Below are 15,038 nucleotides of genomic sequence, written 5' to 3'. Positions count from 1 at the left end.
ACCTCAGGTGATCCACCTGCCTCAGCCTCCCAAGGTGCTAGGATTACAGGCGTGGGCCACTGCGCCTGGCCTGGATTTAATACAGTTCTAACTGTTAAATGTGGCCTCCGCTCTCCTAAAGAAACTGCATAATACACCATTTAATTGGCTTTTCCCACTTTCAGTTGTAGAGCATTTCTCTGTAGGTTAAACAAGGCATCCTGTGATGTTGTACAGAAAGCAAAACAAAGCAAAGCAAAATAGAAGGGATATAGAAGTTGAAACCAGGGATGTTGCCCAGGGCTCTGGAATTCCAGACACAACAGAGGATAAAGAGCTTCCCATGTGGGGATCGCAGCTTGAGAAAATGAGGTTCAAAGGTCATTGCAAAGACTAGACTCAGTTAATGACGAACCAGTCGTCTCCACAAGCTTGCACATACTTTCCATCAGTAAAGTACGTCTGGCCATGCTCCTCCCAATCAATATAAGTTAATTTATCAGTAAAGAACAGACATGTACTACTCCACTAATATATTCTGCAGATTCGAAACCAACACTACCCCAAACATGGTCTGCGACCATGGCTCACCCATGAACTGGCAGTTACCCATCAGTGACAAGAGAAGTATAGTAAGCATCTAGAAACTTTCATAGCAAACTGACAGTTATTGTGTATCTGTTGAATCTGATAACAAAAAATTATGGCTTGTAGTTTGCTTTTTAATTTTTCTAATAATTTTTATTACATTTTTGGAAATTATCAGTCCATGACGGATTGGCCATAAAAAAGGCTTCTTCACTATATTTTGAGAAGAATGAGATTAGAAAATAAAGATAAATGAAAAGAAACAGAAATAAAAATTCTTGTACTATTTACTACCACCTTACATATACTGTGGGTGAAGAGGGGCTATTCACTTGACTTTGGGGTCAGTTTCAGAATATAAAGGGTCAGTTCTAAAATATAAAGTCTTCTGCCTTCATCAGAAAAAATTGTCAGCTCAGTTTGGGTGAAGAAAGTGAAGAGAATTACATTTGTGCCACACCTTCCTCAGCAACACAGAACTTGTCTTTAAAGAGGAAAGAAAGGTCTGATAAGACCTAGAATATACAATGAGATCTATGCCAGAAGCAATTTTATTTTGAATCTGAATGATAGAGCTAGCAGAATTTGTTCTTTTATATGGCCTGAGTTTTTTTTGTATAAAGGTAATTGGGAACTGCAGCGGGAGTGACTCATGGCCACCACCCAGGCCCACACATTAGCGTGTTTGGCAAACCCATTCTGCGGCTTCCCTCAATGCTTCAGACATACCTGGTTGAGCTCCTCGTCATTGGCAACTGCCAGCAAGATGTGTCTCGGGGCTATCCGGGCCTTCTTGTTGTCCCTCGCGGCATTCCCAGCCAATTCTAGAATTTCCGCTGAAATTACAAGGAGGCATTAACAGGCAATCACAGAATGGGGTCCAAGCTGAAGCTTTTCTTTAGAAATGGCCTTCAAGTTTGATCACATTTATTCATTTGTGATTTCTATGTCTCGGCCTGGAAAGAAATCCAGGAAGCATAAGAGAACTCAGGTTACTCCCAGCTACTCAGGAGGCCAAGGCAGGAGGATCGCTTGAGCCCAGCCAGGAGTTCAAGGCTGCAGAGGGCTATGATTGTGCCACTGCACCTCCGCCTGGGCACACAGTGAGACCCTGTCTCTAAAAAAAAAAAATTTTAATTAAAACATTTTAAAAAAGAAAAAATAAGGTCACAGAGAAGTAAGCTATTTTAGCAAGATGTCATCCGATCCTGTGGCAAAGCCTCGTGGTTATCCCTCAGCATCAGTTCTCCCTTTTCGTCGTCTTCCTTGGTACAGGACTTCTGATTTTTTTTGCCAAGCCCATAACCGCAGGAAGACTATATTCCCCTTGATAAGTGTGGTTCTGTGGCCAATATTTGGCCAAAGAAGGCAAGCTGTTGTGTTGTCTGGTCCTTCCGGGAAGTGTCCATCAAGGAAGGGTCTGTGCCCTTCTCTCCTTTCTAATGGTGGGCTGAGGACACAATGGCTGGAATGTGAGCAGCCATCTTTGACCAAGAAGAGGAAGTTGTGCATGCTAGAGCAAGAGCATAGAAGGAAATTGAGTCTCTACCCATCTAGACTGTCTGTTCTAGACTTCCTTTGTATGAGAGTGAAATAAGCTCTCTTGTTGAAGCCACTGTCTACAGAAGTGAATCCTGACCAATACAGAATCCTACTATACAACATAAATTCCTCTCAGTCTGTGGGGAGCAGGGCCATCTCTGATAGAGAGGATAGTGATGTAGGTAAAGTCTGTTCTGGGTACCCACTTGGACTTCTCTTAGACTCTCCTTTTTTTTTTTTTTTTTTTCTGTTTTGTTGAGTTGTTCTATCGCCCAGGCTGGAGTGCAGTGGTGTGATCTCGGCTCATTGCAACCTCCACCTCCTGGGTTCAAGCGATTCTCCTGCCTCAGCCTCCTGAGTAGCTGGGATTATAGGCGCGCACCACCACGCCCGGCTAATTTTTGTATTTTTAGTAGAGACAGGGGTTCACACCACGTTGGTCAGGCTGAGCTTGAACTCCTGACCTCAGGTGATCCACCCGCCTTGGCCTCCCAAAGTGCTGGGATTACAGGCGTGAGCCACTGCGCCTGGTTGACTCTCCTTTTCCTCTTTGCTCAATGCCCTAGGTCTTTCCTGTCCTAAAAGAAAAGTGGACTGAAGGACTGACTTATACTGTGGGATGAGGAAATGGTTAACCCGAAAAGTGAATTCCTAAAGGGAATGCCACGAGACCTGTGTAGGAAAGCATGTTGAGCCCAGGGGGTCTTCCACATACTCCCCAAAACTTTAGCTTGGCTGACTTTAACAAACATGCCACTTGGCAAATGTGAAAAAATTGATAAGAAGAAATTTTCCTAAAGCTATTTCACATACTATTAAAACTTTGGGGTAAAAAAAGAAATCTGTAGAATTGGTTTCTACTATCTATATGCTTTCCCCCTTCCTCTTCTGTTTTGTTTTGTTACTTTTCTTTCTTCTTCAATTTTAGAAGGATGTTCCGCTAAATCAAATTTGCCTTCAAAAGTATGAATGAGGCTTTAAAGAAAAATTCCTTCCCTTGGAAACCTAGAGGCCATGTGTCAATGTGTTGTCTCACTGATAATGAGGGGGGAAAGTGTACGTGTGTGCGTGTGCGTGAATGTATTGTGTGTGTGAGTGTGCAGGCAGGCATACGTGTGCATGTGCGTGAATGTATTGAATGTATTGTGTGTGTGAGTGTGCAGGCAGGCATACGTGTGCGTGTGCGTGAATGTATTGTGTGTGTGAGTGTGCAGGCAGGCATACGTGTGCATGTGCGTGAATGTATTGTGTGTGTGTGAGTGTGCAGGCAGGCATATGTGTGAGTGTGTGTGAATGTATTGTGTGTGTGTGAGTGTGCAGGCAGACATGTGTGTGTGTGTGCGTGTGGGTATGTGCTGGGAGGATATGCTGATACAATGGCACAAATACTAAGCCCTAAAATTAACAGACGACTTTGTATGAGTCTTTGCAATCAATCTAATTTCAAATAAAAGAGCACATGAAATTGCTATCATTCATAAAATCTACGACAATAACAAAAACTTGGCATAAGTATGCCGTATTAACTAATCACATGTGATTAACAAATGAATTAGAATAAAATAAACATTACAGTTAAATATTCATAGGCATTTCCATAAAGAAAAGTGCTAAATCACCATAAATTCATTCTCACGTCTTTTCCAGATTATTAAGCAATGAATATTGTGTTTGCCAACTATTCATTTATGCAGTGACCATGTTTTCTGAATCAAAGATTGGGGCACTAAAATTTGAGAAGTGTGAGCATGCTTGTTGGGACGTGGGATAGGGTATTTGAAATTAATGCTGTCTGTGAACCGACGGATTATATTGGAAAAATGAAATTAATGCTGTATTAGATAATCAGGCTTGCTGCTTTCAGGCTGTTTCCCAATCCTTGCTTTCTCTTCAAAAGAATGCCCATTAAAAGGAAATGGAGTTGCCAGGCATGGTGGCTGACGCCTGCAATCCCCGCAATTTCGGAGGCAGAGGCGGGTGGATCCCTTGAGGTCAGGAGTTCGAGACCAGACTGGCCAACATGGTGAAATCCCGTCTCTACTAAAAATACAAAAATTAGCCAGGTGTGGTGGTATGTGCCTATGATCCCAGCTACTTGGGAGGCTGAGGCAGGAGAATCACTTGAACCTGGGAGGTGGAAGCTGCAGTGAGCCGAGACTGGGCCACCACACGGCAGCCTGGGTGACATAGTGAGATTCTGTTTAAAAAAAAAAAAAAGGAAGAAAGAAAAGAAAATGGAATTATAAAGCTTTCAAATAGACTTCATTTTTTGAGACAGGATCTCCCCTGTGTCACCCAGGCTGGAGTGCAGTGATGTGATCATGGCTCACTGCCGCCTTAACCTCCCAGACTCAAGTGATCCTCCCCCATCAGCCTCCTTAGTGCTGGGACCACAGGCTTGTGCCACCGTGCCAGGCTAATTTTTAATTTTTTTTTTGTAGACGCAGGGTTTTACTTTGTTGTCCAGGCTGGTCTCAAACTCTTGGGCTCAAGTGGTCCTCCCACTTCAGCTTCCCGAAGTGCTGGGATTTCCAGGCGTGAGCCACTGTTCCCGGCAGGCTGGCCTTCTGGCTCTAGGTTAAAATGTGCAGCTCCCCACTGTGTACAGTGAAGGGAAGTGTGCTGCCCCTGCTCATCTCAAGGGACTCTCATTTCTGGGGTACACATGGGAGGAAGAAGCACTCCACTCATCCGTTTTTCTAGATGGGTTTGGGGATTAATGAGCCTCCCAATTTTAAGCTTCTGAGCAACTGAATTGAATTTAGCATCCTGGATCATTACTTTCCTGCCTCCTGTTACCTGCATTTAGAAGGAGAAATTAAGCACCCTCCCCAAGTTCATCAAATTAACTGTCAGCATAAGAGGCAGGGCTTATGGGAAGCACTACGTATTTGGAGTCCTCAGGAAGCCCTGAAGGTCAGGTTATTTTCAGCTTGACAGACAGATGCACAGACATTCACAGACAAAAAAATCTGCAGGAATAAAATGCAGCATAGGATGAGACTGAAGCCAGAGACTCAGCATGCAGCACAATTCAGGGAATGCAGACGATGCTTGGGGACCATGCAACGGAGCTCTTAAACAAACCCTTTTGAAATAATTTATAAGAAAGAAAACCTTGATTATGCGTTCTAGTGCAAAAGCAGTGGTAGGACTTTTTTTTTTTTTTTTTAACTTAGAAAAAGATAACACATCACAGAAAATCTACATCAAATAGTTCTTATCTCTTTCAGATGTTTAGTCCGGACATCCTTGACACATGGACTTCACCATTTAAAAACATCCGGACATCCTTGACACATGGACTTCACCATTTAAATGTTTGTAATAACATTAATCATTAGCCGGGCACAGGGCTCATGCCTATAACCCCAGCACTTTGGGAGGCTGGGGTGGGAGGATCGCTTGAGCTCAGGAGTTCAAGGCTGCAGTGAGCTGTGATAGTGCCATTGCACTCCAGCCTGAGTGACAGAGGAGACCCTGCCTAAAAAAAAAAAAAAAATTCAAAGCAAGTGAAACAAGAAAAACATTAATCATCATTCATAGTTTCAAATGTTATTATGGCAAATATAGTCCCATGAACTATAAAAGTTTGCTACATTCTTAAGTGACTTTATTGATCTTAGGGATTTTATTAATCCTGCCAAATCCTTATATTGGCAATCAATAGGAAAACTGGATTTATACAGCACTAATTTACTCTACTACAAATGTTGTGGGAAGATCATAATTCTGTTAAGTGGTGGGGACTTCTATGGCAAACCCCTCACTTCTCAGAAGTCACACTTCTAGCAATAGTAACCATCTGGAATACAGCTGAGTATCTAGTAGTAAAAATAATTTCTTTAGCTAAAACGGATACTGTAAAGCTCATACACATTATTTTGGAAGAGTCTGTATCCTTTCATTTTGTATACAATTTAAACCAACAGTGGATATTCCAGCCCACAGAAGATGGGAAATAGCACATTAATTATAGGGTTGGGACAGGTGAGGTGGAGTGACCAAGACTCTGTCTCCTTCCCAGGCCCTTTCTTCCTTGTCCACTTGCCCACTGATTGGCGGTGTCCCTGGGGTTCTGTCTGTGCCTTCTGCTGTGCTAGGGCCAGGCAATCTTCTGGGAAAAATCCCTTCGGACTCAGGGCTCCAGCTTCTACCCACCTGCCTGTATTACTGAATCTGCACCTCCAGCCCTGCCATGATAATCACCCAGATGGCCTCACCCGGGGGCTTCACAGGTAAAGCAAACATCACATTCCCCAAATCAAAATCATTTCCCCAAACCTGCATTTCTCATCACCCTTAGAACTGGCAGCTCCATCCACACATGGTTCCTACCAGAGACCTGGGAGCCATTCCCTATTCTTCCCTCTCCCACTCCCGATCTCCTTCCAGTCACCACATGGGGTCATCCAGCCTCATCAATCTCACACACTTTTGGCCTTCTTGTTGCCATTGCCTGAGTTAAAGCTCCCTTCTCTTCTAACCCAGATAATTGTATTGGGTGTCTAGATGGTTTCCCCATCCATAGTTTTGTTGTTCTCCAGATCCATGCCAGCATGGCCACTGTTGACCTGATAGGTACCCTTGTGCAAATTACAAAAAGATGCTCCTAGCTGGGTGTGGTCCCAGCACTTTGGGAGGCAGAGGCGGGCAGATCGCTTGAGCTCAGGAGTTCAAGACCAGCCTGGGCAACAAGGCGAAACCCCGTCTTTACAAAAAATACAAAACTTAGGCGGGCTTGGTGGTATGCACCTGTAGTCCCAGCTACTTAGGGGGCTGAGGCGGGAGGATTGCTTGAACTCAGGAGGTCTAGGCTGTAGTGAGCTGTGATCATGCCACTGCACTCCAGCCTGGGCAACAAAGACCTACCCTGCCTCTGAAAAAAGAAAAGACATTCCTGCCTCAAGACACTTTTTATATTTAGAGACAGGGTCTTGCTCTGTTGCCCCGGCTGGAGTGCAGTGGTGCTATCAAGGCTCACTGCAGCTTTAACCTTCTGGGCTCAAGTGATTCTCTTGCTGGAGCCTCTCGAGTAGCTGGGATTACAGAGGTGAGCCACCATGCCCAGCAAGATGCTTTACTTTCTGGATTTTGTTAGAACAAAACTCTTTACTACCATCTGCTGGAAATTCTCATAATAAATACAAAAATCTTTGTAGTCTAGGATTTGAATGATATTGCCTTAAATGTGTGCTCTTGTGCCATGTACAACTTGCATGACCACATGTGCTGGTGGTCAAAGTAATCTTTCACAAACACAAATGTAATAAATGAGAATCATTAGGCAAGAAAATTTTTGATGTTAAGTGGTGAGACCCAATTATCTGGAAATGACATGTAAATGACAAGTGTCTATGTTACACAATGATTTCATGGGGTATCCTGAGATTCAACCCAATTTTAAGACCTACTCATTCTGGTCAGTTGAAAATGTGTTATATTACAGAACATTTTCTCATCATCAAAATGATTATAAACAATTCCTCCTCAACATCTTGTATTTACATTATATGTACTGTCAGCACAGACAAAATGCTATTGCAGAATTTGGGGCTTGTTTTTTCAGTCCGTTTTTCCTCACTTACATTGGAGGTGTGAACTGGGCCAACATTATCACAATTCCACAGATGAAGAAACTGAAGTAGGAACGTGATAACCATTCTGGGAGGCAAGCATGTTCAGGTCAATGGGGCGTTCTAGATGAGCAGTTGAGTATGCATTCTTTGCGGGACTGTGCACCCTCCTTCAGCAGGTGGGGGCTAGAGACACTGTGGCTCTAGCATCATGATCACCTGTGAACCTGGGGCTAGCCAGACAGTCAGTCCATAGAATCAGGCGAGGCATGCTGCTGTCTCTCGCCCAGTGTTGCTGAGAATTTGTGCCCTCCTTTTTTGACAACAGAAGGCTGTTGTCCCCAGCCTTCTCTTCCTGGCCATGCCTGTGGCCCCAGGTTGCCTTCCAGAGGCAGTGTGTGGGACAGAAGGCCTTCAGAAACCACAGACATAAATCTGACAGGAGTGGTAGACTGGCCAGGGGAAGCTCACTGATGGTGGTTCGCTGGCCCCCAGAACATCAGCAGGAGAATCCAGTTGATGTGGGGGTGAAGAGTACTGCTTGCCACAGAGATCTGGCAGGGAGAAAAGAGTGGAATACCGCCACTTAAGAGTTGTGTAATGAGGGTCACTTAGAGAGGCTGCGCCTGGGTATGGGAAGAAAGTGTCTGGGGGCACTGTCTCTAGGGGGCACTGTCTCTAGGGGCACTGTCTCTAGGGGCACACTGCAGTGTCTGCATCAGTTCCCAGCAGTCCTTCTCCTTCTGGGAGCTGGAGGAGGTGCCTCCCCACCTGAGACCAAGGCCTCCAGCCAGCTCTGGAGACCCCGGGGGCCCTCCTTCCCCTCTGGGCTCCTTGTCTCTGTGTTTCCAGCTCTCCCCCTCCTGCAGGGGTCTACACCTTGTTGGTGCTGGGAATCCCTCTGGTAGTCTGGTGAGGCCCAACAACTCTTCTCAGAACAAGGTGTTTGATTAAAAAAAAAAAAAGGAAAACATACATAACATACATCTACCATGTAACCATTTTAAAGGATACAATTCAATGGCATTAAGCATATTCACAATGTTGCACAGTCATAGCTATCCATTTCCAGAACGTTTTCATCATCCCAAATGGAAACTCCGCACCCATTAAACAATAACTCATCATTTCTCCCTCCCTCTCCCCAGCCCCTGGTAACCTCTTTTCTACTTTCTGTCTCTATGAATTCACGTCTTCTAGGTATCACCTCCTCTGAGTATCTCATATAAATGGAACCATACAATATTGCCCTATTGTGTCTGCCATCCTTCATATGCATAATGTTTTCAAGATTCATCCAGGTTGTACCATGTATCGGAATTTTATTCCTTTTTGAAATATTGTGACTGAATAACAGCCCATTATATGAAGATACCACATTCTGCTTATCCATTCATCTGTTGATCGACACTTGGTTGCTTCCACCTTTCAGCTGTTGTGAAAAATGCTGCTAAGAACATGGTTGCACAAATATTTGTTTGTGTCCTGCTTTCTTTCTTTTTTTTTTTTTAGAAGGAGTTTCACTCTTGTTGCCCAGACTGGAGTGCAGTGGCACAATCTTGGCTCACCGCAACCTCCACCTCCCGGGTTCAAGCGATTCTCCTGCCTCAGCCTCCCCAGCAGCTGGATTACAGGCATGCGACACCACGCCCGGCTAATTTTGTATTTTCAGTAGAGACGGGGTTTCTCCATGTTGGTCAGGCTGGTCTCAAACTCCCGACCTCAGGTGATCCGCCCACCTCGGCCTCCCAAAGTGCTGGGATTACAGGCGTGAGCCACTGCGCCTGGCCAAGTCCCTGCTTTCAGTTCTCTTGGGTATACAGCTAGGAGTGGCATTGTGTGGTTGTATTGGTAATTCTATGTTTAACTTTTTAAGGAACCATCAAACTGTTATCCACAGTGGCTGCACCCTTTTTTAAAAATATACATTTTATTTTATTTTATTATTTTATTATTTTATTTTATTTTATTTTATTTTATTTTATTTTATTTTATTTTATTTTATTTTATTTTATTTTATTTTATTTTATTTTATTTTATTTTATTTTTGAGACAGAGTCTTGCTCTGTTGCCCAGGCTGTAGTGCAATGGTGCAATCTTGGCTGACCGCAACCTCCACGTCCCGGGTCCACACCATTCTCCTGCCTCAGCCTCCCGAGTAGCTGGGACCACAGGCGCCTGCCACCTCGCCCAGATTTTTATTTTTAATCTGTGTGAGTACATAGTAGGAGTATATATGTATGGGGTAGAAAGATATTTTGATACAGGCATTAAATGTGTAATAATTACATCATGGAAAATGGTGTTTCCTTCTCAAGCATTTATCCTTGGTGTTACAAACCATCCAATTATACTCTTTTAGCTATTTAAAAATGTACAATTAAATTATTTTTACTATAGGCTGTGCCATTTTACATTTCATTCATTCATAAGATCTGGTGGCAGCTCTAATAACCACTTTGAGTGTGAAGAGCTCCCCACCCCCTTTGTCTCCCAGTCCACACCTCCCGCTTCTCAACTCACTGTGGTTTGGTTCTGACCTCCCACGCTGTCCTTGCCAAGGTCATCATGACCCTGAGGTGGCTAGATCTGTTGTCCTTGTCTGGTTTTTATCAGCATGACCCTTAGGGGCTCCTGGCCCTCCCTCCCTTCCCTTGGCCTCTGATGCATCACATGCTCACATCTTTCCTCTTTACCTTCTGGCTTTCCTCAGCCTCCTTTGCCATCCTTTCCCCTTCTCCCTGGCCCACCGTGCACACTGGTGTCGCTCATGCTGGGTCCTGTGCTCTCTCTGGGTGACCTCGCTCACTTCCACTGCCTTAACACACTGATGTGAACCTCCTGCCCACAGCTCCCTCCTGAGCTGCCGACACACCAGGGGGTCTTCACTCAGTAACAGTAACGGCCACATGGATGGAGTTGCTCACGTGTGCTGAGCGGTGCTAACCACTTTTCATGCATTATTTTATGTAATCCTCACAATAACATCATGAGTGGTAAAGCAATGAGCCTGAGGGTTCATAGCTGATACGTGGCAGAACCAGAAACTAGGTTCAGGCCTGGCTGGATCCAGCATTTCTATCCACTCTGCTCTTCTGGACATCTTTTTTATTTTTATTTTTATTTTTATTTTTTGAGAGACAAGGCCTTGCGTGGTCGCCCAGGCTGAGGAGTGCAGTGGTGCAGTCATAGCTCACTGCTGCCTCGAATTCCTGAGCTCAAAGAATCCTCCCACCTCAGCTTCCCTAGCAACTGGGACTATTCAGAACATACCACCACACCCTGCAACCTCCACCTTCTGGGTTAAAGTGATTCTTCTGCCTCAGATTCCCAAGTAGCTGGGATTACAGGCATGCACCACCATGCCCAGCTTATTTTTGTATTTTTAGTAGAGATGGGGTGTCATCATGTTGGTCAGGCTAGTCTCGATCTTCTGATGTCAGGTAATCCACTCGCCTTGACCTCCCAAAGTGCTGGGATTACAGGTGTGAGCCACCGCGCCCGGCACACACCTGGTTAATTTTTAAATTTCTTGTAGAGAAATCTTGCCCACCATCTTGCTCAAGCTGGTCTGGAACTCCTGGACTCAAGCGGTCCTCCCACTTTGGCCTCCCAAAGTGTTGGGATTACAGGCATAAGCCACTCTGCCCAGCCCTCTTGGACATCTTATAGACACCAAAGCTCAACAGGTCCCAAACTGAGCCCCTCCTGCTGCGGCCTGGTTCTCATCCATTGCTCCCTACTTCAGCTACAGGCTCCATTCTCCATCCACTAGCTGCTTTGCTCTCTCTCCTCCTTCCTCTTGGCCAGACTTTTTTTTTTTTTGAGATGGAGTTTTGTTCTTGTTGCCCAGGCTGGAGTGTAATGGCACGATCTTGGCTCACCACAACCTCTGCCTTCTGGGTTCAAGTGATTCTCCTGCCTCAGTCTCACGAGTAGCTGGGGTTACAGGCATGCGCCACCATGCCTGGCTAATTTTGTATTTTTAGTAGAGATGAGGCTTCTCTATGTTGGTCAGGCTGGTCTCGAACTCCCGACCTTAGGTGATCTGCCCACCTTGGTCTCCCAAAGTGCTGAGATTACAGTTGTGAGCCACCATGCCCGACTGGCCAGACTTCTTTTACCCATTCCCTGCTCCTCTTGTCTCCAAGTCCACACCTCATTCTACTTCTCACCCCATGGGAGTGTGGCCTGAGAGAAAGTAGCTAGTCCACGCCTGCAAGATTCATGTCATCCTTGATGCCCCTCCCTGCGGATCCAATCCATTATGGAGCGGAGCTGACTCCACCCTCCAGAGAGCTCCCAGATTTTCCATTTCTTCACACCATCCCCACTGTACCCTTGGTCCTGGCCACTGTCAGTTCTTTACAAAGTGACACTAAAACAACTCCACTGGTCTCCTGGAATCTGATCTTGCTCCTTGACAACTGTTCTCCTAAAGCCAGAGTGATGCCCTACAGATGCTGCCACCTCCCTTCGATGCCTCCTCTGCTGTGTGTGTGTGTGTGTGTGTGTGCGCGCGCGTGTGAACCCTCAACGTGGCCTTCAAGGGCCATCACAGTCTAGCGCCTGCTGCCCTGCCCCCATTTCATCTCTCACTCCTCCCATTCCCAAGCTCTGCTGCAGGCACATTAGAAAGGGCCACACACTCTTTTAAACTTGGAATCTTCTCCATTATTCTCAACCTCCCTTACTATCTTCCCCTAGTTCACCACCCCCCATCTGAATCTGGCTGACTCCCTTCCCCACCTGGCTGCTCATCAGAATCATTTGGGGGAACTTTTAAGAATCCTGATGCACAGAAAATACTCCAGCATCTCTTGGGGGTGGGACCCAGGCATCAGGATTTGAAATCAATCGATACAAGAAATGCAGGGTTGACAACCTGGTTTTGGTCTTAACAATGCTTACATTAGATTAGGCAGCCCCTCCCCCAACCCGCACTTCCCAAAGTTCCTCTCATTCCCTGCCCGACAGCACCTGATCTTATTGTGAGGCATTTCCTTCTTGTCCTCCTCACTGGGCTCTAAGTCCAGCAATGGGCAGGACCAAGTTAGCTGGTTTTCTGCTGTATCTTCAAGACCTGATTCAAACGAGGCACTCAGTCTAGATTTGTTTCACGAATGTGGAAGTCATTTCAAGGGTGACAGGAGGCTTCCACATTTTGACTCCCCTTCCCTAAACAGAATCAATGGATACCTCTTTAAAAACCAAACAAATAAACCAAAAAACAGACAAAAATTCCCCATGTCACTTACTCAACAGTAGCTTGCAATTCCACTAATATGATTCATTCCTTTGGATTACAACACCTTGTCTCATTAAAATGTAAATTCAGCCTGAAAATATACCACCTTAATGGAATTAGTCATTTATACTTTGTCCTGAATGATCTTATCAGCTCTTAATAGAGGGGGGAGGAGAAGAATTACCATTTATTGAGTGCATCCTATACGCCAGGTGTTTTACACATATTAGCTCATTGAATGAGGTTAAATGAGCTAGTTCTGGAAACACCTGGAGCTCAGAGATGTTAGGGTAACAGAGCTGGTGGATGAGTCATCCCGATTGGAACCTACATCTGAGCCTGCACTCTCTCCGTGCCTGCCTGCCTTTGGAGGAGAGAAAAGGCACAAAGAAGGGAGGGAAAGGACACAGAGGACAGGCCTGGGCCTCAGGAGATCAATGTCACCTTCTCCTCCTCTATGTGGCCCAGGATGGTCTGGACACTGGGACTGGCTGGGGCAGGAGGACTTTGGCAATGGCACCCTTGCAGGTGTTCATCCTCTCCACATTCAACTCGCCGTATAAATGGCCCAATTCTATTGCAGGAACTCTGCCTAAGGACTCACTGCATGCGCTGGCGTGGAGAGGCTCAACAAATGCTCTTTGAATGGATGAACGAACAGGGAGAGGTAAGCTTCGTTTATCTCACACATCTGAACCAAAGACTAACAGAGATGCCAGGGATTCCAAAGGCCAAATTTTGTATATGCACTGGATTAGACTTTTGCCTATTTTCATCACACAAACATTGGGGCAGTGTAGCACAGCAAAACTGCGTGGCTCGAGGTCGAGGGCCCTGGGGGAGTCCTACTTCCCCATCTGAAAGCTGTGGGATCTTTGAGTTACTCAGTGTCTTCCAGTCTCAGTGGGTGACACACCTAACAGGTTTTAAAGCTTCATAAACCCTTCTCAGAGTCTGCTCTCTCCCTCCCTCAGCTCGGAGGTTTTCCTATCAGATTCCTTGGCCTCACTCCAGATCCAGTGAATCAGACCCTTTGAGAGTGTATCCAGGAGCTTGCATTTTATTTTATTTTATTTTATTTTTTGAGATGGAGTCTCTCTCTGTCGCCCAGGCTGGAGTGCAATGGTGTGATCCCAGCTCACTGCAACCTCTAACTCCTGGGTTCAAGCGATTCTCCTGCCTCAGCCTCCCAAGTAGCTGGGATTACAGGCCTGTAACCCCAGAAGCTGCCACCATGCCTGGCTAATTTTTGTATTTTTAGTAGAGATGGGGTATCACCATATTGGCCAGGCTGGTCTCGAACTCCTGACCTCAGGTGATCCACCCGCCTCAGCTTCCCAAAGTTCTGGGATTATAGGTGTGAGCTACCATGCCTGGTGGGAACTTGCATTTTAAACAAGCATTCCCTACATCTTTTGGCTTGAAGATAAAAGACTGGCTACAATCTTGCTATTCAACGTGTGGTCCCTGGACCAGCAGCATCAGTATCACCTGGGAGCTTGAGGAATGGCGTCTCAGGGCCCACCCTGCCCTTCTCAACAAGATCCCTGGGTGATCCCACTTTGAAAAGCACTGCTTTTCAGAGTCCTCCAGCTTTCCCCAACCTCCTAAAGGAGGGAAGGACTTTTAGCTCAGGAGCAAGGCTTTCATTTCATAAGAGGAAGACTCATGATGCAAAGGTCTGCCTGGTGGAAGCTCTGGGGGGAGGACATTTCCATGCATGGATCAAGGAAAACCTTTCACCAATCAATGTTGGTTGGTGAGCGATGGGGACTAAGAGGGCAGGGCAGGACTGAGCATCTAGAAAGGAAAAACCAGCAGAAAAGAGGAACCTGGGGACAGAAGAGAGGACCAGCCCTGCCACAGCCCAGAGGATTTCATGCAGTGAGGCTCGCCTCCCCAGTGTCAGACTGTTTGGGGAGGTTTGCTTTTCAACCTGGCAGAATTCCCGAGGAACTTAACCTTGGTGTCTAGGGAATTTGTTAACCTTGGGCAAAGTCAGAGACATTGTTGCTCATGGCTATTACCCAACAAGGGACTAAATCACACTTATTGTATATATATATATTTATATATTTTATTTGTAAATATTTCTGAAAAGCACC

The 15,038-nt window shown here is 45.6% G+C and overlaps 1 protein-coding gene across 2 annotated transcripts in view; it reads right to left on the bottom strand.

Annotated features, from left to right (window-relative positions):
- The window catches only part of LOC105547444 (core histone macro-H2A.2), a 65,683-nt gene that overhangs the window by 26,561 nt on the left and 24,084 nt on the right, over positions 1 to 15,038 (bottom strand). For both annotated transcript variants that reach the window (XM_011991045.1, XM_011991047.1), the window contains one exon: positions 1,297 to 1,403. In XM_011991045.1, coding sequence (XP_011846435.1) covers positions 1,297 to 1,403 — 107 coding nt within the window. The remainder of the gene's footprint in view (positions 1 to 1,296; positions 1,404 to 15,038) is intronic.

The sequence above is a fragment of the Mandrillus leucophaeus genome, unplaced genomic scaffold (assembly GCF_000951045.1).
Source record: "Mandrillus leucophaeus isolate KB7577 unplaced genomic scaffold, Mleu.le_1.0 Scaffold39, whole genome shotgun sequence".
NCBI classification, from domain to species: domain Eukaryota; kingdom Metazoa; phylum Chordata; class Mammalia; order Primates; family Cercopithecidae; genus Mandrillus; species Mandrillus leucophaeus.
The sequence above is the reverse complement of the archived record's forward strand: the minus strand, read 5'-3'. Positions and strand labels throughout refer to the sequence as shown.